Source organism: Monodelphis domestica, chromosome 7 (assembly GCF_027887165.1).
Source record: "Monodelphis domestica isolate mMonDom1 chromosome 7, mMonDom1.pri, whole genome shotgun sequence".
Classification (NCBI taxonomy): Eukaryota; Metazoa; Chordata; class Mammalia; order Didelphimorphia; family Didelphidae; genus Monodelphis; species Monodelphis domestica.
The window spans coordinates 133,911,667-133,937,679 of NC_077233.1; the positions used below are offsets into that span (position 1 = coordinate 133,911,667).

The window sequence follows — 26,013 nt, forward strand, 5'->3', positions numbered from 1 at the left end:
ATATATCATAAACTTACTATCTTTCAAGGCAAGAAATCCTCATACTATAAATATAGACCTCAAAATATATTGGAGAATTCATCAATACACTGTAGTAAACAAGATCATTTTTACAGAACAAGTTATAGAACATCAGAACTAGCCCTTAGATATCATCTCTGTTTGGCAAACCTTAAAGTATTATATAAATGTTAAAATTGTCAGTATCAGCATATCTAATACAATTCTCTCATTTTTAAGTGAGGAAATTGAGACCCAGAAAGATGAAGTGTTTGTTCAAGGTCAAACATTAGTGGCTGAGACAAGACTAGAAGACAAGGTTCCTTCTTCCTAGACTAATGATATCCCCATTATACCATGTTGCCTCACACATCAGTTGATTCTTTTATGATGGTCCTCAAAGCTAGGGCTACTACCATATCCTTCCAACTGTTTTCTCTGCCTCAACACTTTCCTACTTCCAGTCAATCCTGGAAAATCTTTCAAATTAGTTTTCCTAAAATCCTGCTGTATCATTTCTTTATAGAAAAATTATCAGTTGCTCCTATAAGATAAAGTCCAAACTCTTTAAATTTCACATTCAAAGTGCCCCAATCCAATCATAATTTTCTTTACAATACCACTGAGAAGCAGGGGATAAGAAAGGAATCAAATTTTGCTGATGAGGAAACTGATGAGAGGTTTGGGTTGTTTTGTTTTTTTTAATGACTGACCCTTAGTCACACAAATCATTAAGTGGTAAAATGATTTTAGAGGTTGTCACAAATCTGCAAACCATTTAATTAAACGCAAGCTACTCAATGACTTTGGCTGAAAGCAAGCTCTTGTGGTTTTCTGTGATGGATATTAAGAGCTGTTGGGTGGTAGTGTTGTTTTTCTCTTTAATAAATATGATAATTAAGCCTCAAATGTTTCCAGTACACTTGTATATTTTTAAATTGCAGATTTCTGATTAATCGGAGAAAAAAACTGGAAGATGACTATAAATGAGTTCTTTTTTTTGTTCAGTGCCCTTCTCATAGTTCCTGAAACAGTCCTTTAATGGACCTGTGAGACTAATAGCCACTTTAGTAACTCCCAGAAATGTGCAGCTTTGGCCAATGAAACTGCCTGAAATAAACAGTCCAGCATACAACCCCATCATTAAAGACATGTTTTTCTTTTTCAAAACATTTCATTTGCATCTCTAATTCATTTCAACTCCCCTGTTAAAAACAAAAACAAGCTAGAAAGGGTATTTGTCTTAGTCTGAAAGGGTAGCTTTTAACAGTAATTGTTTACTGGTTACAGTCTTTCCTGCAAAACACTCAAGGGAAGCATTATGATGTAGTGGAGAAAGTCTTGGACCAGGAGCAAAAGACCTGGATTTGAGGGTTGACTCAGACAATTTCAAGCTGTGTGATCCTAGGCAAGTTCCTAAAATACCTTGGAGTCTTATTTTCTTCACCTGTTAAATATAGATAATCATACCTTATAGCTTTGTTGCAAGCAAAGTAAGTTACAAACCATAAACGGCCATATAAATGATTTCTCCATTTTGTTGAGATATCATCTGGCATGTTTGATAGGCTTTATGTCGAGAGATTTTGGTTAAAATTCCAGATGACAATAAACTGTGTAATCTCGGGCAAAAGTCTTTCAATTTCCTAATTTGTAAAATGCTAGTAATATATAAACTACTTTACTGAGCAGTAGTGTGAGAAAAATACCGTCAACCTAATATAGGGCTATATGTAAATGTGAATTATTATCACTTCCAGGTGGAAATGCTTTATGGAAATAATATTTGAGATGAATCTTGAATTTAGATAAACGGATGGGAGGAGAAAGTCTTTCTGGAGGAGGCAATAGGGAATCATTGGTGATTTTTCAGCAGTGGAATGACATGATCAAATCTATACATTAGGGAAATGAATTGGCCATATGTAATAATAGCTACCATTTACAGAATACCTACTATGTACCAGGCATACTGTTAAGCACTTTACAAATATTATCTCACTTGATCTTCACAACAACCCTGGGAGGTAGGTACTATTAATACACCAATTTTATACATGAGGAAACTGAGGACTGGGAAAAGCTGAGTTTGATTCTGCCTCTAATATAAGGTGCAGATCACTGAGACAAACAGAGGTCAAGTGATCCGCCCAATATAATACAGTTAGTAAATACAAGGTCACATGTTCCCGACCCAGGTCTTCCTGGATTCAGGTCCAGCCCTGTCAGTCCACTGTACGACCTAGCAGTCTATGGGCAGGAAGGATTGGAGGGAGGAAAGAATAAAGGTAGATCATTTAGAACTACTACAATAGTCGTGAGGGCTAGAATTGAAGCAATAGAACTGGGAAGGGAAACAAAAAGGCATTAAAAGAACTGTGGGAACTTCAGAACTGGTTTAATTCAGTGATGGAGTCCATTTTCCTAATTTAGTGACTTGGAGGAGGCGATTCTGCACAAAGTTCCATACGGAAGTCATGCGGAAGAGGAAACGTAAGAGCGAAGAGGCGCTCTTAGAAAATCTCTAATCCAAGTGCCCCATTTAACCATAAGGAAACTGAGTCCCAGTAAATGACATGCCCAAAGGTACACGCCTAGTAGGTGGAAGAACTGGAACTCGAGCCCAGCGCGACCTTTGTGAATTTAAGACTACCATCCCGCCCCGCCCCCTGCCTGAAGGGATACCTTCTTTCCCCAAGAATCTCTCCCGCTTGCCCCCTACTACTCCCGCCCCTCCCAAAGGATGTTCCACCTTCTCCGGTGTGGGAGGGGTAGACTCAACTAGTCGATCGATCGGCCGCTCGGCATTCTGCTAGGACGCTAGCCCAGCCGCTGAAGCGAGCTGTGAGTGATCGATAAACTATCAGATGTCTCCGGCTCGGAAGGGCGAAGAAGGAGAGCACGGGTAAGGGCCAAAACCCGAGTGAGGATGATACAGTGAGAGTGTCGAAGAAAAACCCGAAGAAAAGAAACCAGCAGTCAGGAAATTGGTGCCTTCCACGCGTGCGTGAGACATAAGACAATCTTCGGGTAGGTGCCTGAGGGAGAGCCTGCTACGCCTGCGCTGTAACGAGGCTGCATTAGGAGAGGTCTTTATGCACCTGCGCAGTATCAAGATGGCAGTAGATGGGGCTTGGTACGCCTGCGCAGCGTTGAAGAAGCTTTGGGTCTGACATAGGGCGCTTGGGCTGCTGTCCATGCTCTCTTCATGTCTCTCTCTGACGGTAGTGTAGTCCAGTTAAGTGGGCCTGGGGCTCAGGAAGCTTATCCCCTACCTGGGCTGAGTTTGAATCCCAGCCCCGCTCCGTCTTAGCTCTGGGTATCTTTGGGCAAATCCTTTCCCCTCTCTGGGCCAAAATAAGTAGACATAGATGTCCATGAAGACTCTTGTTTTATGGTCTTCTTGCTCTTACCACGCCAGGCTCAGGGAACCGTGACATAATCGTAATGCAACTACCTGTGCGCCCTGTGGGGTCCAGGAAGATCGTGCCATAGGGGCTTCATAAGTGATTGTTTAAATTTAGTGGGCTAGGGATGTTTAAATTGGAAAAAGGAAGATTTAAGAGGGAACTGTCAAGTCAGTAAGCATTTACTGTGTCAGACGCTGTGCTAAAGGCCAGGTATTTAAAAAAAAAAAAACAGCCCATAAGGATCTCTCATAGGCTAGTGAAGGAGGCAACATGTAGATAACTAGATATAAGTCAACAACTTAAATCCACAAACATTATTATTAGGTGTATTTGTGTTAAACTGGCACTACATTTTAGTAGGGAGAGACAATATGTTTGTGGAGAGTAAGACAGTGTTAAGAACCAGAATTTGGAGTGAGAGATACCCATGGTCAAACAGTAACAGCCTGGGGAAGGCAACCTTGACCCTATTTCCTACTCTGTAAAATGTACTTTCCTAAAAAGTTATGTGGAAAGCACATTGTAAACTCTAAAGCTATTTATGAATATGACCTGCTGTTATGCTCCTTTCAGAGTTTATAAATATAGGTGTGGTGCAGTGTATTGGGGAGTCAAGAGACATAGGTTCTAGCCTCAGTTCTGCCTGTTCCTCTTTGGATGTGTTGTTTCTTTTATGTAGGCCTCCTTCTCTTGTAAAAACTAAGGGATTCGATGACTGTGATATCTAAGGTCTTCTCAGACCCTAAAATCATATGTCCCTAATCCCATTCTTTTTGGGCCCTGCTCTCTCCTTCCAATGTAATAACTACTATCTCTATTCTATTCTTAGCAAAAATACCCCTGCCTCAGAGCCTTTCAAATGTCAAATTCTGGTCACTTCACCAAACTCTTATTGGGAGAAAAATCTGTAATCAGAGCATCCAGGTCTGAGATGTGGTAGCAATTTAAGAAGCCCTGAACTTGAAATGAGGAAAACATGGTGAATATAAAGTCTTATAATGTCTTCTAAAAATGAATCAAGCACACTCAAGTCTTTTTACTTCTTTGAGGCTATTTCCTCATCTATAAAATGAGGAGAATAGTATTTGCCCATATTTAAAAAACTAATAGGTCTAGTAGGAAGAAGTGTTTTGTAAACTTCAAAGTGCTGTTAATGAAAACTACCATTGGTATTCAGGCATGCAGTAGGTTGTCTACAGCATCCCTTAGGGAGTTCAGCTCAGGAGGTTAGGACTCTGAGTACCATCTTTCTTGCCTACTATCCTTTGTGCCAAACTATTAAATAAAAATCAGTTGTTTTCCTCTTCCTTTTGTCTTGGATTTGACAGATTCTGCATCCCAAGGTACTCTACAATTATTAATATGGAATCAAGCTGAGCTTGTTTCTAACTCCCATTTAAAGTGTAAACTTAGAAATCTAAACTCAAAATATAACAAAAACAAAAACATTATTTAAAAAAAATAAACTATACAGCTTAGGGAAGTAAAAAAAAAAAATCCTTAGGAATCTGCCCCTTCTTACAAATAGATCTGCCTCCTATCAATCCAAGAAATATAAAGTTGTCCTCCTGAGTATCCTCCAGCCTATCTCCACTTCCAAATTAGGATGACCCAATAAAATACAATGACTTTGAAAATAAAATGTTTCTATTTTCATTGTATTTCTAGGTTTTGACTAAACAAATTGTAAGAATGAATGAAAAAAGTATTAAGTGCTTAGGGTGCCAAGCACTGTTCTATGATGATATCCATTATAATAAAGTTGTAATGAATGCATTAGTGTAAAGAAAGATTTGTATGTTTTATAAGTAATTCTTTTTTCCTAACAGTAAGTTCATGAGGATCATTGCTGAGAAGAAAAAAGTTTATCAAGCATACTGAGCCATCTTGTGGGTCAGATGTCAGAAGCCAGTCTTTCTGACAATGTGTTGGCAACAGGTTCCCTGTCGGAAGAACTCAGGGCATTGCTCCCACAAACTAAAGAGGGCCTCAAACTGGACTTCAGTGAGAAGATTGAGAAAAGTGTAGTGGTATTACTTCATCAAGCTAGAGAGTTTTTCTATGAAGAAAAAAAGAAGGAATGTCTGAAGACAAGTGAAATAATAAGAGATTATTCCTGGGAAAAACTTAATACAGGAACTTGGAGAGATGTAGACAAAGAATGGAGACGAGTCTATTCTTATGGATGTCTTTTGAAAGCTCTTTGTATGTGCCTTAAAACTGATGACATAGCAGAAGCAATAAGAGTCTGTGACATGGGTCTGTTGATGGGAGCATCCATATTGGGGAACATTCTGGTAAAAGTGATCAATGTCCTTCAGAAGCATCTTCAACATGGAAAAAGACCTTCTGAAGCCAGGATTGAGGAACTGAGAAAAAAGGTATTCATTTGATAGATTGTTACTGGATTATATGTAATAGATTCTAACACTGTGGTTCCTATAAAAGCAGAATGTCAGATTCCTTCCCTGCTGAATTATTTTCTGTGGTCTACTAGCTTGAGCTGTCCATGGTTAATGAACTATAGAACATGTTGTCTTGAGGCAAACATTGATTTTGCAAATGGAACATCTCAACCCATTTTCTTGGTTTATTTGCAATTTCTAAGCAACAATTTTCCATTACTTTTTTTTTTTGGATGTAGCATTTATGGTCTCAAAGAAAAACACCTCAGATATAACATAGAAATGAGTTGCAGCTGCTTTTAGTTCATTTTGCACACCTGTTTATTGGTCAGCTAGCTGAATTATTACCCATTTTCCTTGTATCTGCTTCTGTTCTGTTACCTATTGGCTCTGACTCTGGCTCCGTAGGTGGGGTGAGGAAGGGTGGATCAGCTTGCATTTTGGTAGGAGCTTTTTCACTCCCTTATAGTGTGGAAATGCCCAAATCCCATGTACCTTCAATGCTGTGCCCTACTGTAGAGTCCCTTCATTCATATGAATTTGGGCTTTTTTTAGGTAGTCTATCTCAGTAGGTGGTGAGGAAAGGAAGAGTCCTACATCTAGACTGCTGCCATGTTTACCCAGAAGTTGTAATAAGAATTCAAGGAAGGAAAACATGAATATTGGAACAGTCAGGAAATTCAGCCAGCACTTATTTCTGCTGTATTATAGACTCTGTGACAGGTGCTGAGAAAAATATATAGCTTATTAAGAAATGATTCCTGCCCTCAAAGAGTTTATGTCTAATAGCTTGAAGAATAAGTAAGATCTAAGCTATAATAATAGCTAACATTTCTATAATAGTTTAACAATAATCTTGGGAAGTAGCTTCTTCAATGATCTTCATTGAGAGAAGCAGCAGATAAGACACTTGCTCAAGGTCACACGGCCATTGTGTCTGAGATGGGACTTGAACGCTAGTTTTCCTGATGCCAGACCCAGTACTCTATCCATTGAGCCACCTGGCCTCTCAGCAAAGAGAAAATATAGGTTAAAATTCTGACTCAACTACTTACCTTTATGATCTTGGGCAAGTTTACTTCTCTGGGCCTCAGAGACTATGTATGTAAAATGAGGAAGTCTTAAAAATCCCTGCCTAAATTCTAGCCTTATAGATAACCGAAAGATATAAGGAGAGGGTGAGATAAATGAAGCTTAGGCAGAGAGCTAAAGCATGACATGGAGAGACTGAGCTAATTCAAATGAAGGACATGTGTCACAGGAGAAAATTCCATCCTTTTAAATGAATTCTTGACTCAAAATTTGTATTTCTTGGGAAGTTTACATGTCTGTGTGTATATGTACATGTGTATATATACACTAGAGATAATATATATTAGCTTATGTATCTGTGTATATGTATATAGAAGTTTATGTGCCTATTTTTGGTAGTTTTCTTTAGAAATTATCTTTTTTTACCTCTCTTGCTAATACGTATTTCTTAAGTTTGTGTAAACTATGTGTAATTACATTTTGTTATGACTTAAATTATGTCGTTATATACAGAAAATCAAGAGTGACCATACATTGGCTCCAGCTGTGAAATTTGGAACTGCAGTTCCACTACTTCACTGCCCTTCACTTGAGTTTTTTAGAAAAAATTATTTAATTCCACAAAAACCTGTTATTTTGGAGGGAATTGCTAACCACTGGCCATGCATGAAGAAATGGAGGTAAGTAGAAAAGGATATATAAGTAAGTTAATATCATTTTCCCCATTCTATGCCCCTCCAGTAGGCTGTGATGACTCTTTAGTTTAAATGCCCAATCACAAAAGTTTCAATAAACAAATTACCACTACATCTAAGAATTTATGCTGATGATTAAAAAATAATTTGGTTCCCTTACTTTTTTCTCCCTTCCCATAGAAATATTTCTTGTTTTTCTTACATTTTTGGTCTACTTTCTACTAATTCAAACACAGAACTTCATCACTCTCTCCATCTGTAAAATAAGAGATAATGGGGATTGTGAGGACAGTGCTTTGGCAACATTAAAAGAGTATAAAAATGTGAATTACTATTATTGTTTTTTCAAAGAGCTTTCTGGTACAACAGAAAGAATTAGCATCACTGCAGAATGTATAGCAATAAACTAAGTCTAGATTCTGAAGACCAGCTCACCTAAATATGGAGAGATTTCTTACCTGTAAACCAGCCACTTGGTGATGAATCCTTTGGCCATGGAAAAAAGAGAAATACAAAATGGTCTTCAATCCCATGTGTCCCTCTTCTCTTTCTGCATTGACAATGGTAAAGTAGCAAGAAAAGAGGCAGAGGAAGCTAAGAATCAGCTTTTAGACCATCTGTAAGCATTATTTATATATACTAAATGTGAAATCCTTGTCCAGTGACCAAAGAGAATCTGAATCATGCAAATATTTATATCCTATAACTGAAATTAAAAGGAACAAATAAATTGCAGGATCTCATGGGTATTCGTTGCAGAGGGGAGCAAAAAACAGTTGCTAAAGTTGGTTTTATCTTATGTCCAAGGGCAAAAGCAAACATATTGTTGTGGGATATTGATCATTTCGTATTTCAGTACTTATGACAAATATTTGCAGAGACTATTATGAAAATAATTATATCTTATATACAGACATTATTATAAAGGTAAAAAAATTATATTAAAAACTTTATAAAGCTCTCCAAATTAAATCAATATCCACTTATATGACCACTGAAGTTACTGCTTCAACACAAAGATTAGAAAAATTGAAGTTGTTGAGAAATGTATGAGAGGGATAGCTAAATGGACACTTGCTGGCTGTGTGACCATGGGAAAGTCGCTTAAACCACATTGCCTAGACCTTAACTGCTTTTCTGCCTTGATACAAATACTTTGTATTGATTTTAAGATGAAAGGTAAGGGTTTAAAAAAAAGAAATAGATAGGAAAGCATGATTCAGGAAGAAGGAATGAGAGAAGCCAAAGAATTATAGACTATACAGAAACCTCGTGACTTTGTATTATGAATACTTCAGGAAATGAATTTGTAGTTGCTGGACACCATATAACATAACATCATAAAAAATTAAATTCATTTGATTTTAACAGTCAGGAAAAAAATTATTATTAATGTGTGTTATCTTTCCTTCCCCTTGTGGTGAGTGCCATTCCCCTCCCATCTTCCATTCACCCTGGAGACCAGTCCTCCAGAATCATAGCACTACCCTATGATTTGAACTTCCTTTGAAACAGAAAAGAACTTGGGAGTACTAAAGAGTCAAATCCCAGCCCTCTAGTGCTACCCTTTGTGCCCGGGGAGCTTTCTAAAAAAAATAATAAAATAAAGGAATTTTACATTAGAGGTTGCTAGAGGTACTCCCTATCCTCCCACCATACACTGAGTTTCCTTAGGTTTAAATACAGTCTTCCACACCTAGAGTACTAATTCTTCCCCAAAAGGAATTTTTAGTTACTAGAGAGACAACATACTCTCCTTCCCATTGGGCCTTACCAGTCTGAATAACTAGCTGTCATCTCATCTGACTGATAGAAGGAATCCAGGTTTGCTTCCCTCATACCCTGACTTAGTCCATTTGCTGTTCCTCTAGCTCCAAAGCTTTGTGCTTGCCCCTCTTCTCTCCAGAAGACTAAATCTAGGAACTCTTAATATTTCTAACTGGATATCTTGTAGACAATTTAAATTTAATGCATCCAAAATTGAACTCATTATCTTTCACTCAAATCCTCCCCTCTTCCTAACTTCCCTATTGAGAGTTCCACCATTTCTCAGCCATACAGACTTGCAACTTAGATGTCATCCTCAACCCCTCATTAACTTACCCTCATATTCAATCTCCAGCCAACTCTTTCTGATTTTGCCTTTATAACATAATAATTATAAGCATAATAAACATGAATGTACAGTGCCTTCTGTATGCTAGGCTTCTTTGCTAAGTACTCTATACTTATCTCATTTGATCCTCACAACTACCCTGGAGGTAGCTGCTATTATTATCATCCCCATTTTACCCTTGTATATTCCCCCTTCTCTCCTTTGACAGTTACCACCCTGGTACAAACCGTCACTATTCACACCTGGAGTATTGCAGTAGCCTTCTGGTTGGTCTCCCTGCCATAAATCTCTCTCCACTCCAGTCCTTTCTTCATTCAACTGTCAAATTTATCTTTCTAAAGGGATCTGATCATGTCACCCTATTCAGTCAATTCCAGTGGCTCCCCATTATCTCCAGGATCAAATACAAAATCTTCCTTTAGCTGTGCAAAGCCTTTCATTGCTTGCCTCCCCACCATCTTTCCTGTCTTTTTAAACTTTACCCCATCACCCCACCAACCACACACACACATAATTTGTGATCCAGTAATATTGGCCTCCTTGATGCTCCTTAAACCAACAACATTCCATCTCCCTTCACCCAGCATTTTCTTTGGCTATCCCCCATGCCAAGAGGACTCTCCCTCTTATCTCTGCCTCCTGGATTTTCTACCTTCAAGTCCCAGCTTAAATCCTACTTTCTCCAAGAAGCCTTTTCCATTATTCCTTAATTCTAGTACCTTCCTTCTTTCCGTTATCTCTTATTTATCTTGTATACAGCTGCTCTGTCCATAGTTATTTTTAACTATTATTTTTATGTGTTGTCTGCCCCTTTAGATTGAGCTCCTTAAAAGCAGAGATTGTATTTGCCTTTCTTTGTATCCCCAGTGTTTAGCACAGAGTAGGAGCTAAATAATGTTTATTAACTGGCTGAAGATAAAAGCACTTTGAAAAATCTTAAAGCTAGCCATGAAGATGATGATAAAGAAGGAGGAAGAGGAGAATTCAGAACTCCCTACAGTTTTCTTTAGGAGGCTAGGTCCAGGATTCTCAAGTAGGATGGCCTAAAATTCCCCTTCCTGGAGTCACATGACTCCAATACAGGGACTTGTTAGCAGATTTGCACAGCTGCCTCCCCTCTCTCCTGCAGTCTTCTGTGGAGAGACCTGCCACTGCTTTCCACAGCTGCATTTCTTCACAGCTGCCTCCCGCCAGAGCACATGCTTTACTCACACTCAAACACACCTGCTCCAAGTTCTAGTTCTGTTAATATCAACAGTGGGGGGAGGCGGGCACAGGAAGGAAGGGTACATGGGAAAGAATAGTGCTTAAATGGAGTGTTGGAGTGAAGAATTCTGTAAGATGAAGGTGGGAAAGAATGTGTCCAGCAATGGGTAATGGAATGCTTTGGGCAAGCATCAGCAAGAAGGCCAGTTGGGCTCAACCATGGAATACAGAAAGTTAAATAATATACAGATAGGCTAGAAAGGTTAGGTTGGGACCAAATTGTTTTTCTTTTTGTTCAGTCATTTCAGACTCTCCATGACTCCATTTGGGTTTTTCTTGGCAAAGATACTGGAGCAGCTTGCCATTTCCTTCTCCAACTCATTTTACAGATGAGGAATCTGAGGCAAACAGGGTTAAGTGATTTACCCAAGGTCACAAAGCTAGTGGCTATCCAAAGCTGAATTTGAATTCCAGTCTTTCAGACTCCAAGCCTGGCACTCTATCCACTATACAACCTCACTGCCCAAATTGTTCAGGAATTTAAATATAAATGTAGCCTGTGTACTAGGGAAGTTGATTGTAGAGTGAAAAGACTCCTGGATGCCAAGAACCCAGGTTAGAATCTCAGCTCTGCCACATACTACTTAAGTGACAGGCTTCACTTCTCTAAGCCCCAGTTTCTTCATCAATAAAATGAAGGAGTTATATTTGAGGATTGCTGGAGACTTTTCTAGTACCAAATTCTATGATCATATAAGTCCTACACTTCTCCATGGACAAATGGAAATAGAGGGGGGAGGGGAACAGTCAAACATTTACTAAGCACTGACCATGTACTAGGAATCAGCTATGGGAATACAAAAAGAGGCAACCAGTGGAGACAACTTGTAAATAAATATATACAAAGTGAGCTGTATACAGGAAATAACTAAAAGGGGGAAAGTAAGAGGGGATTTGAAAAGGCTTCCTCTAGAATGTTGGATTTTAGTTGGGACTTAAAGGAAGCCAAGAAGGTCAGTAGTTGGAGCAGAGGAAAGAGAGCATTGTAGGCACGGGAGACAGTCGGAGAAAATGTCCAGGCTGAGAAATGAAAAGTCTTCTTTGTTGAACTGCCAAAAGACCAGTGTCACTGGATCAAAGAGCACCTGACAGTGAGTGAGATATTAATTAAAAAAAAAAAACTGGAAGGGTTAGAGAGGGCTGGGATATGACAGGCTTTCTATGCCAAATGGAGCAGTTTGTATTTGTTCCTGGAGGCAATAGGAAACTACTGGAATTTATAGCTGGAGGGGCAGGGTGTGGTACAGAGAGGGGAATGACAAGATAACAAATATGAAAGGGGTAACATTTAGCAGAGACCTGAGCTGGTTGGGGGGCAAGGGGATTTGAAGAATAGGAAATGGAGAAGTATAACATTATGGATAACCAATCATCAGATTAGGTTGCTCTAGGAAAAAGTGAATCGCCCTGCTTTAAGCAGGTTTAGATATCTAGAATTTAATAAAGGAAATATGCTGAGGAGAAACGAAAGTCTCAAAAGTTAGGTCATCATAAAAGAAATTAGCTATATTACTGCTATAGGAATTTATAATAACTAATAGTTATAGAGAATAAATAATCTAGTATTTCAATTAGGAATGTATAGATGTTGATCAAGGGCATTAAGTAGTAACACTGAGAAATATGATCAAACAGTAAAAATTCTACGGTAGCTAAAGAATATGCATTACAAAAGAGAAAAGAAGGTATTTTGAGGTTAGAGAAACAATACTCCTAATATTTAGGAGAGTTAATATCCTTAAAATATAGATGATAAAATTTTCCTTAGGCTAAGGAAAGTCCCCATTGTTCCCAGCTGATAAATGGTCAAAAGATATGAATAGATAATTTTTGGATGAAGAAATCAAAGACATATATAGGCATCTGAAAAAAAATGCTCCAAATCAGTACTGAGAGAAATGCAAATCAAAATAACTGATATGTCATTTTACACCTATCAGGTTGGCTAAAATGATAAACATTGTAGGGGATATGGAAAAATGATGACACTGATACACTGTTGGTAGAATTGTGAACTGATCCAACCATTTTGAAGAGCAATCTGTAATTATGCTCATAAAGTTATAAAACGGTATACCCTGAGGTCCAGCAAAAAAAAAGGTTGGATTTATTTACCAAGGAGATCAGGGGAAAAAAAGAAAAAAATCCATATGTTCTAAAATATTTATAGCAGCTCTCTTTGTGGTGGTAAAGAACTGGAAAGTGAGGGGGATGTTCATCAGTTGGAGAATGACTGAAAAATGTGGCATATGATTGTAATGGAATACTGCTCTGCTATAAGAAATGAGCAGGTTAATTTTTTAAAAACACAGAAAGATCTACCTGAAATTATGAAAATCAAAACAAAGATATGTACACACATTTTTTTTATCAAGTGATACTTTTTCTGATGCAGGGAGTGAGGAGGATACAAAGGAATCTTGTAGCCAACAAATATTAATTTTAGAGAAAATAAAAGTTCTCAGAACACTGACTATATTTGTGCCTCGAATTTACATTTTCCAAATCCCTTCTCTTAAGATTGAAAGTGACAAAGAAACTGACCAGGAAATTAAACAAAACTGTGCAAATATCTGCAAATCTGAGATCTAAGTAAAATTGGATTGGTCCTGTTGGAAATTATGTGCCAGGTTTAAAGAAAAATTAATAAATTTAGCCTCAATTTGCATTACATTTGTATTGGTATTTGTATTGGGGGAATAGTATGGAAAGCAGTGGAAGAGGATTGATAGGGAAATGTTTTAAGCTGATAAAAGTTTTTGCTGACCCAAAGATTTTTAGAAACAAACTCAAAACTCATTATATTATTTGTATTTCTCTCTAATAGTTTGGATTATATTCAAGAAATAGCTGGCTGCCGTACTGTCCCAGTAGAAATAGGATCCAAATACACTGATGAAGAGTGGTCTCAAAGCCTCATGACTGTCAACGAATTTATCAACAAGTATATTGTGAATAAGGTCTGTCCTTATCTTTTTCTCTAAATGCTTATGAAAAGATAAATTGATATTTTTAAACAAATGTTCCCATGTATGTTAGTGAAAAGAGACTGTTACAGCAATACGGTTATAAATGCCACAGGCAACTTCTCAGGCTCAATGGGATGGACTAGAGGCAAGCAATCAGACCTACTAGGATCTGGAAACTAGAATGTTTGAAAACTTGAGGACCGATGTGACCTATGTCCTCCACAAAGCTCTACCCTGAGTCTTAGTTCTACATGGTATTGAGGTGATGCTGGCTGGTTCTAGAAGGTTTTACCAATAGAGCTCAAACTATTTAGAGGTTTTGAGTGCAGTCCTCATGATAGGCTGTATCTACCTTCCAGAGATTAGCCTAGCTTAAAATGGAGAGGATATAACCTGTAGACTGACTATATGGTGATGAATGCTTTGGCCATTGCAACCCATGATAGAAATAAAAATGCAAAATAGACCCATGTTTTGCTTTCTGTCCCATGCAGCCTCTGTTTCTACAGTAATGGTGGCAGACTAGAACCAAAAGGGTACTAAGATACTAAGAATCATAGTTTTTAGGCCCATCTAGAAAACATCAACTTAGCTTCTGGTAGTCTAAATGTGAAACAGCTATCCATGGAATCATCGCAATCATTACATTCTCATTATAAAGAAAACCAGAAAATTGTAGGAAGGGACAGCTAAATGAAATCATGACTCATAGGTTCTCTCCTAGGAGAGGCAAATAAAGGAGCTTATTGAGTTGGTCTCATTTGTGTGTCCAAAAGCAATAAGAGACATTTTGTAAGATATTTGGTTATCTTGTATGCTCATTATAATTATTTGCAAAAAATTCACAATGAAAATATTATACTTCATATGTCACTATTTCAGAAGATAAGCAGGTAGAAAGAAATCTACAAAAAAAACTTGATAAGACCCTTCAAATTAAATTGATGTACATTTTCATACTCAGTGACTTCATTGGACAGGTGGTGAAAAATATGGGAGAAAATATAATTCCTGGTGTAAGGAATGAGAAGAGCCAAAGATTTGTATTCTACCCAGAAGCTTGACATACATATTTCTCTGAGAAAAGAAATGAAAGGTGTTGTTCATAGTGAGCACTGAATAATAATATCACACATACAAAAAAAAAACTAATTAAATTTTAATTGTCAGGAAATAACTTGTTACAATTGTGGGACACCTTCCTGAATCAGCTATCTTCAGACTGGGAGACCAGCTTAGGCTAAAGTTACCTTCTGTTTACTTTCTATTTATCTTGTATGTTCTGATTTATAAATATTGTACCCCTCATTAAAATATAAGCTCCTTGAGGCAGAGTCAAGATGGAAGAGTAAGAGGAAGAAGCTGAACCTTTGTTCCCCAGAGCAAACCTAGGTTCTGATTAGGAAGACCAAAAAGAAATCACAAGGAGTCACTTTACCAGTCCAGAATGCTTTAGAAAGATAGCCATCATGAGTTTTGCAAACACTGGGGATGCAATCTGTACAGGATCATGCATAATAGAACCTTCCAGCATGCAGGGACTGCCCAAAGAAGGCTGAGACAAGGCACATGGGCAGGAAGAGATGCTAGGAGATCCTTGAACTGGCACTGAGTTCAGGAATGGGGGCCACCTGGCAGCTCTGTTGCTTACTACCCAGTCCCATGTCATTGATCCAGAGCAGGGAGAAGTAATCTTGAGCATTGGCCCCAGGTGTATACTAAGCAAGGAACAAGTTCTAGGAGAGAGCAGCAGCTCAGTTCTGTGAAGATTTGCTTGAAGATGGTTTTGAGTCATTCTCTGCTTATGTTTTTGCATTTTGAGTTTCCCTGTTGCCATAACTCTTTATGGTGGGATTCCTTTTTTCCCCTCTTTGCTCATTCTTGCAGCCTACTTCTTGATTTTGAACTTTGTGATTGCTAAGTTCTGCACACGTGTGTGTGTGAGTGTGTGTGTGTGTGTGTGTGTGTGTGTGTGTGTGTGTGTGTGTGTGTATGTTTTGATATCTGGCCTGAGTTTCTGTCCTCGTAGGTTCATCTACTGCTGTCATAGCTCAGTCTGGGGTCTTGCAAGTTTAAAGGTCTATTCTACTTTAAAGGTCTATTATTATAAGAAAAATTCATTTTAAACTTTAAAATAATATATGATTATGAACCTGTATTCTGTTCACAAGTTTTAGATTCCATGAATGTTAATTTAAAACAACAATACCAAAAAAAAAAAGAAAATTCATCCAGGAACATTAAAATCATTAACTTCTGTCACAAAAATACCAGAATTACCAGACCCTATTATGGTCCAATACTCATGATTTCATCTTTGATCATATCACAAAGAGGTATACTGTGGGTGGACATGGTTATATTTCTTGATATTAAGCTTGGACATGAAATTAAGTGTGAGTACTTTTATTAAAGTAATGGGTTTTCCTAGAGCTGGCATGAAATAGCCATTTATATAATAGACTGATTGGGAGGTCTGAAGAATGGCAGCTGCTGATTAAAAAGCAAACATAGAGCCATTAGAGTTCACTCCATTAAAGAGCTAACTCGCCTAGCTGAGAGAGCTTTATACTGTAACACCTCCCCACCCCCTACCCATTAAGGACATTTGTTCCCAGAACAGTAAGTTATAGTCCAAAGTGATAGTTTTTTAAATAATAGCTTGATCACAACATTACATATAATACAGCAAAACGAATTCCTACATGTTACCATCCTCTCTTTGTTCTTCTTCCCTCAAAATAATAGAATGATATTGGATACCTTGCTCAGCACCAGCTATTTGATCAGGTAAGTGTATGAATTCCATTTCTTCTTTCAAGGTTCAAGTCTTGACTGAAATTTAACTAGCTTTGTGACCCTGGGAAAATCACTTAACTTCTCAGTGACTTTGCTTACTCTCTAAATTGCAAAGCAGGTAACTATCTGCATTGTTAAAGAGAATTTCCCCATGAAGGTACACCAATAAAATCACAGGTCTTATTTTTTTAAAATATTAATAATAATAAACATTATATGGTAAGGTGCCATTGAAATTCAAAGGAAGAAAAGATCACCATAGTACAGGGTAGGTAGGGGTTTGCTTTCTGCAGGGAGTGGGACATGAACTAAGGTCTTAAAGGATAATTAGGTTCAAATGGACAGGAGTGTGGGAAGTACATTACCAATAAGCAGAACAATATGCAAAAGAAAAAAGAGAGCAGCAAAATGCAAGATGTTTTCAGGAGCAATGAGTAAACTAGTATGATGAGAATTTGGACCATTGATAAGTTTAGGCTAGGTCATAAAGACATTAAAACTCCCCAGTATTGAATCTGGATTTTAATGCTATAATCGAGGATACCTTTTTGGATATGCATTATATATAGCAAGTAGTACAAGAGTAGAACATGGTAAAAGTAGTGGTCAAGAAAAGTTAATCCATAAAAGATTATGTAATGTAGAAGGATTATATATAATAGGAATGCACTAAGAAACACTAAGTGTTAGAGCCACAAAGGACTTTTGAGATAAATTGGGCCAACCCCCTCATTTGTAAAATGAGAGGCTGGACAGGGAAGTTACTTACTTTTCAAAGTCAAACAGCTAGTGAATGGCAGAGCCATAACTAGTAGCCAGTCTTTGTATTCCTGATTCCCAGTCTTTGTATTCACTCTATCATATCTGTAAGTGAAGAGTTTCCAAATTATACTACTATCTCTATATTTCAAAGAGACTTTTTAGGAAATTATGGAAATTTATTGTCAGATTAACAATTTAACTACAAAAAAGGAGTCCCTCTATGTAAAAAAAAAAAGCAAAAGTTAGGCAATGTTAAATTTATTTGTGGTTGACGCTGAATATTTATATAGGTGGTCACCAGGGATTTAATTTCTAAATCCCAAAATGAATTTCTAAAGTAAATGGAATTTATGGTATGGTAGTTTATTTACAATAGAGGAGAATTAATGGTAGTTTATTTATTTACAAAAGAGGGAAGATATTAAGAAATGAGAGAGAGAGAGACAACTCTGGCTTCCTCTGAGCCAGGTAGAAATTCTAAGCCTTAATCAGGGAAAAAAGTCTCAAGATGATGGGCCTTTTATTCACCAACAGTGATTGTCTAAAAACAAAGTAGTCTGAAGTCTCCTGCACAAGCTCCTCCAGGGTCGAGTTCCTCTTCCAGTCTCTCCTCAAGTGTCTGCCCTCCAGTCCAACTCTGAATCAGATTTCTTCCATCTAACTCGAATCTCAATTCGAATATATCTTCTTCTGGCCTCTGATTCTCTTTTTAAAGATTTTTTTTTCTCTTGTGTCACCTCCCCTAAATTTCATGTCTACCAATCACAGCAGACACTTTTCTCCAGGACTGCCCACTCTAGTTCACACCTTCTTTGGTTAGATTATATCTTTTGGGTTACTTAACACCTTTTTTTGGTTAGTTCACCTTTTGTAGTTACTTAACACCTTTTTGTAGTTAAAATGGGTAGATCTACTTAAAATACTGAGTTATCACCTTTTGGGGGGATTAAAATCTAAAAATTGATTGTGGATTACAATTCAATCTTCCCAATAAAGGAAGAGGTAAGTACCTTCATTGTTACAATCAGGGGATTACAATTTAATCTTCACAATAAAGGAAGAGCTAACTATCTCCATTGTTATAATCAGGAGATAGCTAAATCCAATCTTCACAGCAATCATATGTTCTATCCATATTCTACACAGTTTCTGTCATCTAAGCATAACTTTATATTTTTTCCTAGAAAATACTTTCTTCAGTACTTCAGAGATTTGTATTTTCCTCTATGTAGATAAGATCTTTACCAAGAGAGATTATAATCCTTTTATTCCATATTAAATAGTTTCACGAATTGCTCTGGCCAGAATAATTCATGCCTCTGCAGCATAGCAAGAATTCTCCTCAAATGAAATACACTAAGTCTATCACTAGGCCCAAATTCAAACCTTTCCATTTTGGTAGAATCTGCCACACTCTTCAGGAAAGCCGAATATCTTTCACATAACAAATCCATTTGAGTAGGACAGTAGTGAAGACTTCTTGAAAAAAGCTTGTAGAAAAATTAAAAAATTGGCATTTAGTATTTTATGCATGTAACTTGCATAGACCAAAGCCTCTTACAAAAAGATATGTTCATTTGGCTAATTTTTCTATTAACAAACATAAAATATGAGTCAGACCTTGAGAAATAATTCAATTTCCAGACCAACAGGAAGTTTAATATTAGAGTAAAAGAGAGTTGGATTTTGACAGAATGGCATGAAACTATGCATAGTGGACACCTTGCCACAAATAGTTAGCCATTCCCTTAGCCAGGAAAATAAAATAAAAAAAATCAATGGAGAGATCACTGGTGGAAATGAGTAAGCAAAGAAAAACATCTAATACAGTGAAGTAACACCATGGAGTAGCAGAATCCCAGGATAAAATTCCAATAGAAGAGAATAATTTTGCATTATCTAGAACTCCAGAAAAGAGGATGGAAGGAACACAGGAAGGAACCCAAATATGGCTGGAAGGCCTAACTTAAAAACTAAAAAGAAAAAAAAAAACTGAAGGACCATCAAAGGTGGGAACAAGAATAAGCTTCTAAGCCTATTCTATGCTAAACTTTGATAAAGCATTAGACACTTTGGGGGGAAAAAAAAGAAATCATCTATTTAATAATACATCAAAAATAATAGAGCAGAACCAAAAGACAGCAAGGTTGGAAGAACAAAGTGAAAAGCAATTGACCTAGACTACAAGGGGCAGAGAACTAGCCTAAGAATTAGGCCAGATAAGTTAAACAATTTGCCAAAGGTCAGAGCCCCAGAATTTACTCCCTAATTAGTTTAGTTCCATAAATGTAAGTTCTTTTTTACTCTGTTCAAGGTACTGTTAGGAGGTGGGTGGTGTGAAATGTATTCCCTGCCCTCAGGCAGTAGAACAGCTGACATAACACTTTAAATGCCTCATCTCCTATACTGCTCACAGCAATTCTGTAACAGGCTATGCAGTGCCAGTATTTATTATATGGCTGTTTTCTGGGATTTGAACCCAGGTCTCACCATACTGCCTCTTCTGGATGAAATCCAGAGTAGGGCTCCTTAAGAGAAGGGACTTACTTTGTCTTTGTAGGCCCAGAACCTACATTGTCTTTCACATAGTAGTCGCTTATGGTTTTAGAAACTGAACTGGAATTACTCTTTCCAAAGCACCGCATACCCCCACGAAACGCCAGGCTCCTTGGCAACAGCCCAGCAGTCCTGCCCTTCCTGAGAACTTAGGCGCTTCTTAACAGACTGAAGGGTACCAGGCATTCAAAGAAGTTGGCTATTTTCCAAACTTGCCTCAGAGGTTAAATGGTCTAGGTGTATCATTCATACAGGGATGAAAACAAGTAAGACCAAGGACTGTATGCTAAGCAATGCTTGCATCTGCCTCCCCCTCCCCTTTCCTATTCATGTGTCCTCTCAGCACAGCTCACACACACACTCAGCCACCCCTCAGGAAAGTCCTGTGGAATCACACTGCTCCCTGCTGCCCAGTGTGGCTCTCAGAGAAGCTCTTGATTGATACCAGCTTTCCCTTTGCCCTCCTCCTCTACCTTACTGAAAACATTAATAGCATTTTTGATTTTATAAATACTTTAGAGTTTACAGAGTGCTTCCCTGGCAATGGTCTCATTAGTAGCAACAAAATAGCATTATTCCTATTTTACAGAAAAGGAAAATGAAAAATGTTAGGTGATTTGCCCAAATTCTCACAAAAATAAGTGGCAGAGTCAAGGGCCTGATTGTATTTTTTTTACTGTAATTAGTACTGTTTCCACTATATTATGGGGTTGAAAGGCCTCATTTACAGAGGAGTCAACTATAAATACAAATTCTTATTCTCTTCCCCTTTTTCCCATATAAATGACAATCTACACTAAACTATTAGCCTTGCCAATACTCAAGAACAGTCAAAACTTACTCTTAATAAATTAACAGTTTGAACTGGGTGTCCCATAGATATCTTAAAACTCAGCATAAATAGAACTTATCTTTTCCCACAGATCTCCCCCACTTCCATTAGGTTGTGAATTCAAGGGACAAGTCTTTTGCCTTTCTCTATAGGCCCAGTGCCTGGCACATAGGAAACACTTAATAAATGTATATTGACTGGTTTTTCCACTACTTTTACCATCAAAGGGATCACTATCCTTCTTGTCACCCAAGCCAAACCTCTGTGTCATCCTTGATTCCTCACCCTTACTCACCCCACATTCACGATCATCTGCTGAATCTTATTTCCATATACATCTCCTTCTCCCTATTCATACAACCATCAGGCCTTCATCATTTATGGCCTATATTTTAAGTCTCCTAACTGGTCTTCTTGCTTGAAGCATTCCAATCCATCCTCTATAGTTCCCAAAGTCACATCTGAATCCCTATAAAACAAAAGCCAATGATTCCCTATTGCCTCTAGAATAAAATAGAAATTCTTTTCTTGTTAAATATTTAGAACTCTTCACAACCTGGCCCCTTCCTGTCATTCTAGTCTTATACTTTATTATGATCAGCCAGGCAGGCAGGCACTGTGCTAAGTGCTAGGAATATAAATAGAAGCAGAAAGAAATACAGTCCCTGTCCTCAAAGCGCCTTCATTCTAATGGTAGATAATACTGAAAATGAAGCCAAAAAAGGAGTGGGGAAGAGGAAGTACAGGGTGCAGGGCAGGGTGGAGAAAATCCTGTCAGCAGTGTGGCCTGGAGATGGAGAGGAAGGAAACTGTTCTGGACCTTCCCCTTCAGTTAAGAGATTCTGGGAGGAACCAGAGAGTCCAAAGGGGATGCCACAGCAGCAGAGTCCTTCCAATGTGAGTGGTCCAGGGGCAGAATGAGCTTCCGTGTTCACTGAAGATGTTTCTGTAAAACGTCCTCTGGGGCAGACTCACCCTGGAGAAAGAGAAAGACATTTTTTGGCCTTGACCTCTTCCTTTAATTGAAGGTTCTGGAAGGAACCATAACAGTCCAACCATAACGAATGGCCCATTGCTCCTCAAACATGGTGCTGTGTCACTTACTTCTCTGCTTTGTGCTAGCTGTGTCCCATGCCGAGAAGACATAACTTCTTCACCTCTACTTCTCAGTCTTGGGCATCCTATAAGATTGAAATCAAATGTCACCTGTGAGAGCCCCTTCCTAAGCCTCTCAACTTCCCCAATGTTCTCTTTCTCTTCTAAGCTTACCTCATGTGTCCTTTATATCTGATTAATGTATAGTTATTTCCACTACTGCAATCAAATGAAATTACATATGGGAAGCATTCTAGAAATGTCAGCTCTTAATATTATTAGCTATTAGAATATACATTCTTTAAGAACAGAACTTTTATATGTTTTCTTTACATCCTTGGCATTTAGCATAATGCCTGGCACTAAAGTGCTTGATAAATGCTTCCTGATTATAATAATATAGTTCAGTTGCACTCAAGACCAATCAAGATTTCTAAAGCGATGGATCATTTATTAACAAGTACAGGTATCCCTTCCACACTGTGACTTTCCCCTTTGGGGCTACAATGTATCACACAGGTAGGCATAAGAAATTAAATGGGAATTTGGGGGAAGTTTTGCAGAAATCACAGACAACACAAAAAAAAGTTTAGAAGCCAGATAGCCTGTGACTAAATGCTTAACTGAAATTTCACAATAAGGTACTGAAAACATCCCATAAAACAAAAAATTCAAACTTCTCTGGTCCATAGGGAGGGCCAAAAATTTTTGTGCAGCTTTTTCAGATTAAGGAGGCACTGCACCCCTCAACCCCAGGATTTGGAAGGAATACCTGTAAAAATAGCATCAGCTATCTTCTCTTGCCTTTTTTTTTTTGGTCCACACATGAATTAATTGATATAAGGAACTCCTAATAAGGAAATCCTTTGTACTAATTTAGACTGGCAACTGTTCTGCAACTTTTAGTCTTAGAATTACCATAGTCACTGAGAAGTTTCTCTTGACTTTTATATAAACTTCTTGCTAACACCATGCTAAAGACTAAATCATTTCTGATGCATATATGATCAGGAATGGTGGAAAACAGTGAAGATTTAGTTATTGAAATCTTGCCTGTCATTAAGTATTTTTAAATGTTGTGACTTATGTGATGCTTTCAGAAAATTGCTTTCTTCTTCCCCAGCTTTCCATTTTAAACTAATTTTCAGTTTTATCATAGGGAGGAAATGTTTAATCCAAGTTAAGTCTGAATATATTTATGCTATTGGGTCTATTACCCAGACTGAAAAAGTATCTGAATGTATTTATTATACTCAGAAAACATGTGTATAAAAGACAGGAAACTTGGGGGGGGGGGGTTAAATGTTCAATACTGTATGGTTCAGAAAAATTCTCTTTTATGGGTTCATGATTGATGAAGTAGACTGTAAGCAGATATTACTATCGTCAGTTGGTTATGGTTTTCAGATAATCTGATTGGGAAGTGGCTAAAAATTAGTCGAGATTGGTTCTTAGTTTTTTGACTCATTAAAAAAAATGAGCATATTTGTCAAAGGTTAAGATCCAAGATTGCCTGATGGACTCATGAAACATCCCCTGAACTTAATGAAAATTTTATGGAGGCTTTGGTTTTGTACCTAAAAGAAAAATCTCTTTTAGAACCATAAACCTAGGAAATTAAATGCAAAACGCCATGTTAATGCACAGTCTGACTATGAAAGTAAAACAAAATTGAGATAATGAAAATCTTAAGTGGATGTTAACTCACCCACATGCCACATTTATGGTATTTTGATTATTAGTTAGCCTGTTGAAAATACCTTTGTAAAGCTTGAGATAGGTAAGCTAATATTACCTGCAAAGCCTGTAATCTTGAATTAGCTAGTCCCAATTTTATTTTAAATTTTCATAATTGAAACTGATTTTTGTCTTTAACATGTTACACAACTATAATCTTTTGGTTTTGATTTGTCTGGAACAGATTCCAGAACTGAAGCAAGACATTTGTATACCAGATTACTGCTGTCTAGGTAATGGCGAAGAAGAAGACATAACTATTAATGCCTGGTTTGGTCCAGCAGGAACTATCTCTCCTCTTCACCAAGATCCACAGCAGAACTTTTTAGTCCAGGTTTGTGCTATAATCATCAACTCAGCATTTTAAGAAATATAAATATAATTTAAAAGAACCTTCACTTTCTTGGGGTCAGCATAGTCCTAGTGCTTTTGAAAGCTGACAACCATAATGTAATATGCATTGGGGGGCCCATATCACCCTCAATATTCTAAGCTCTTAGTGGGTGGGTTATCCACTATAACATATTGTCTGTCCCCCAGGTCTCAACTATGTACTGACCATATTCTATTCACTAAGCCATTTACTCCCTCATAACTTAAATACTTTGTAGTTACATTAATTGATGTAAGCTAATAGGCTACATTTGATCCATTTAGTAAATTACTGTATCAGTTTCCTAAGTGGCCTAAAAGAAATATGCCCCCTTAGGTGACTAATGGTCAGGGAATAATTTACTCACTCAGCAATAACTGGCTTCCTAATAAACCATGTAAGTTGGAAGGAGCACATGTCCTATTTTATATAGGAAAGAAGACAAAATTGTGACCCTCACTAAGTACATCTACCAGATTGCCTTCATGAAATTTACAGTCTAGTAGAATACAAAGCCTATGCCAATTATTTTTTATTAAGTTTGCACCTAGCACAGTACATTGTACAAAGCAGAGGCACTTAAATTTTTATTGCAGTAATCTAAGTTCTTAAAGAAACAAAACCTTCTTAAGCTAGTGTGAGGAACACTTAATATCAAAAACTTAGATTACAAAGCATTTTTAAACTCCATTTGAAATGGCACTAGAGACAACCATATTTTTATTAGAAAATATCAGTTATGGTAGCTGTCACTCTTCCATGCTAGTAGTAAATTGAAGGACATGCCAATTGCCATTTATTCTTATAGATTACATTAATTTAGTGCCTTGTACCATTTAGAATTCATTAAATGGAGAACATAAGTCACAACTAAGTTTCATGATAAAAAGTATTTTACCACCTTGAGTGAATTCACTTTTTCTCTAACCCCCAAATCCCATGATCTTTATCTTAAATGTACAATGTAACAGCAAGTTAAGTTAGTGCCAGTAACATTTAAAATTTAAAAACAAAAAACAACTGATTGGTATCATACATGCTTTCTTTATCTTTGTGTACTTTGGATTTGAATCCACTAAAGTGAGTCATGCCTATATTATTCATTAGATATGAAGCTGATTGGGGACTGCCCACCATTTAATTTTTATTCTTGTTTAAGGCATTTAACTGGGACTTTTGAGAACAGACAACTGTATTCTTTGATTCAGAGGTAATAGACATTAACCTTCCTGACTTTCATAAAACCAGCAAAGTCTGGAGAGATTCTTCATCATAATATGTTAATTATAGTGCCTAATTAGCAAAAGTCATGCTAAATTCATTTTTATGTGTTCACCTTGATTATACAGGGGTCTCCAAAGCTTTAATAGCTTAACACTGCAGTGAGACTTTAGGGACATCCTGTATTTCTACTGTTTGGTCATTACACAGATAGCATATTAATTAACTTAAAATTAAATTCTTTCTGCAACTAGCCAGCTGATAGATGGAGAATCTTTTTTTTCAGGTACTTGGAAGAAAATACATCCAGTTGTACTCACCACAAGAATCAGAGTCTTTATATCCACATGAAACACAACTCCTTCACAATACAAGCCAGGTAAAACTTTATGGTATCATTTTAGATGTTGCAACTTTACTTTTAATAATCATAACAGCTAACTGGTTTCTCTTTTTTTTTTTTTAAGGTGGATGTGGAAAATCCCAACTTAATTAGATTCCCTAAATTTACTAAGGCCTCATATCAGTCATGTATTTTGAATCCTGGACAGATTTTGTTTATTCCAGTTAAATATTGGCACTATGTGCGAGCTCTTGATATCAGCTTCTCTGTAAGTTTCTGGTGGTCATAACCATTATTAAAAGAGGAATTAGAAACAGCTATAATGCAAATTGCATAGCCTTTTGGAAGGGATAATAATAATGTAATCTTCTAAGATCAATAAATGTGGATGTTTTAACAACA

At 37.2% G+C, this 26,013-nt stretch overlaps 1 protein-coding gene across 3 annotated transcripts; it reads left to right on the forward strand.

Annotated features, from left to right (window-relative positions):
- The first annotated feature begins 2,763 nt into the window (after positions 1 to 2,763).
- Positions 2,764 to 26,013, forward strand: KDM8 (lysine demethylase 8). Of its 3 annotated transcripts, XM_056805494.1 has the most exons (9): positions 3,121 to 3,224; positions 4,240 to 4,389; positions 5,240 to 5,791; positions 7,361 to 7,527; positions 13,752 to 13,884; positions 16,642 to 16,683; positions 23,859 to 24,008; positions 25,555 to 25,647; positions 25,736 to 26,013. In XM_056805494.1, the coding sequence occupies exons 3-9, from the start codon at positions 5,309 to 5,311 to the stop codon at positions 25,898 to 25,900; spliced, it is 1,233 nt and encodes a 410-aa protein (XP_056661472.1). In that variant the 5' UTR covers positions 3,121 to 3,224; positions 4,240 to 4,389; positions 5,240 to 5,308; the 3' UTR covers positions 25,901 to 26,013. The 3 variants fall into 3 exon arrangements, with proteins under 3 accessions (XP_007499550.1, XP_007499552.1, XP_056661472.1); XM_007499488.3 differs by lacking the exons at positions 3,121 to 3,224; positions 4,240 to 4,389 and adding an exon at positions 2,764 to 3,030; XM_007499490.3 differs by lacking the exons at positions 3,121 to 3,224; positions 4,240 to 4,389 and adding an exon at positions 2,768 to 2,905.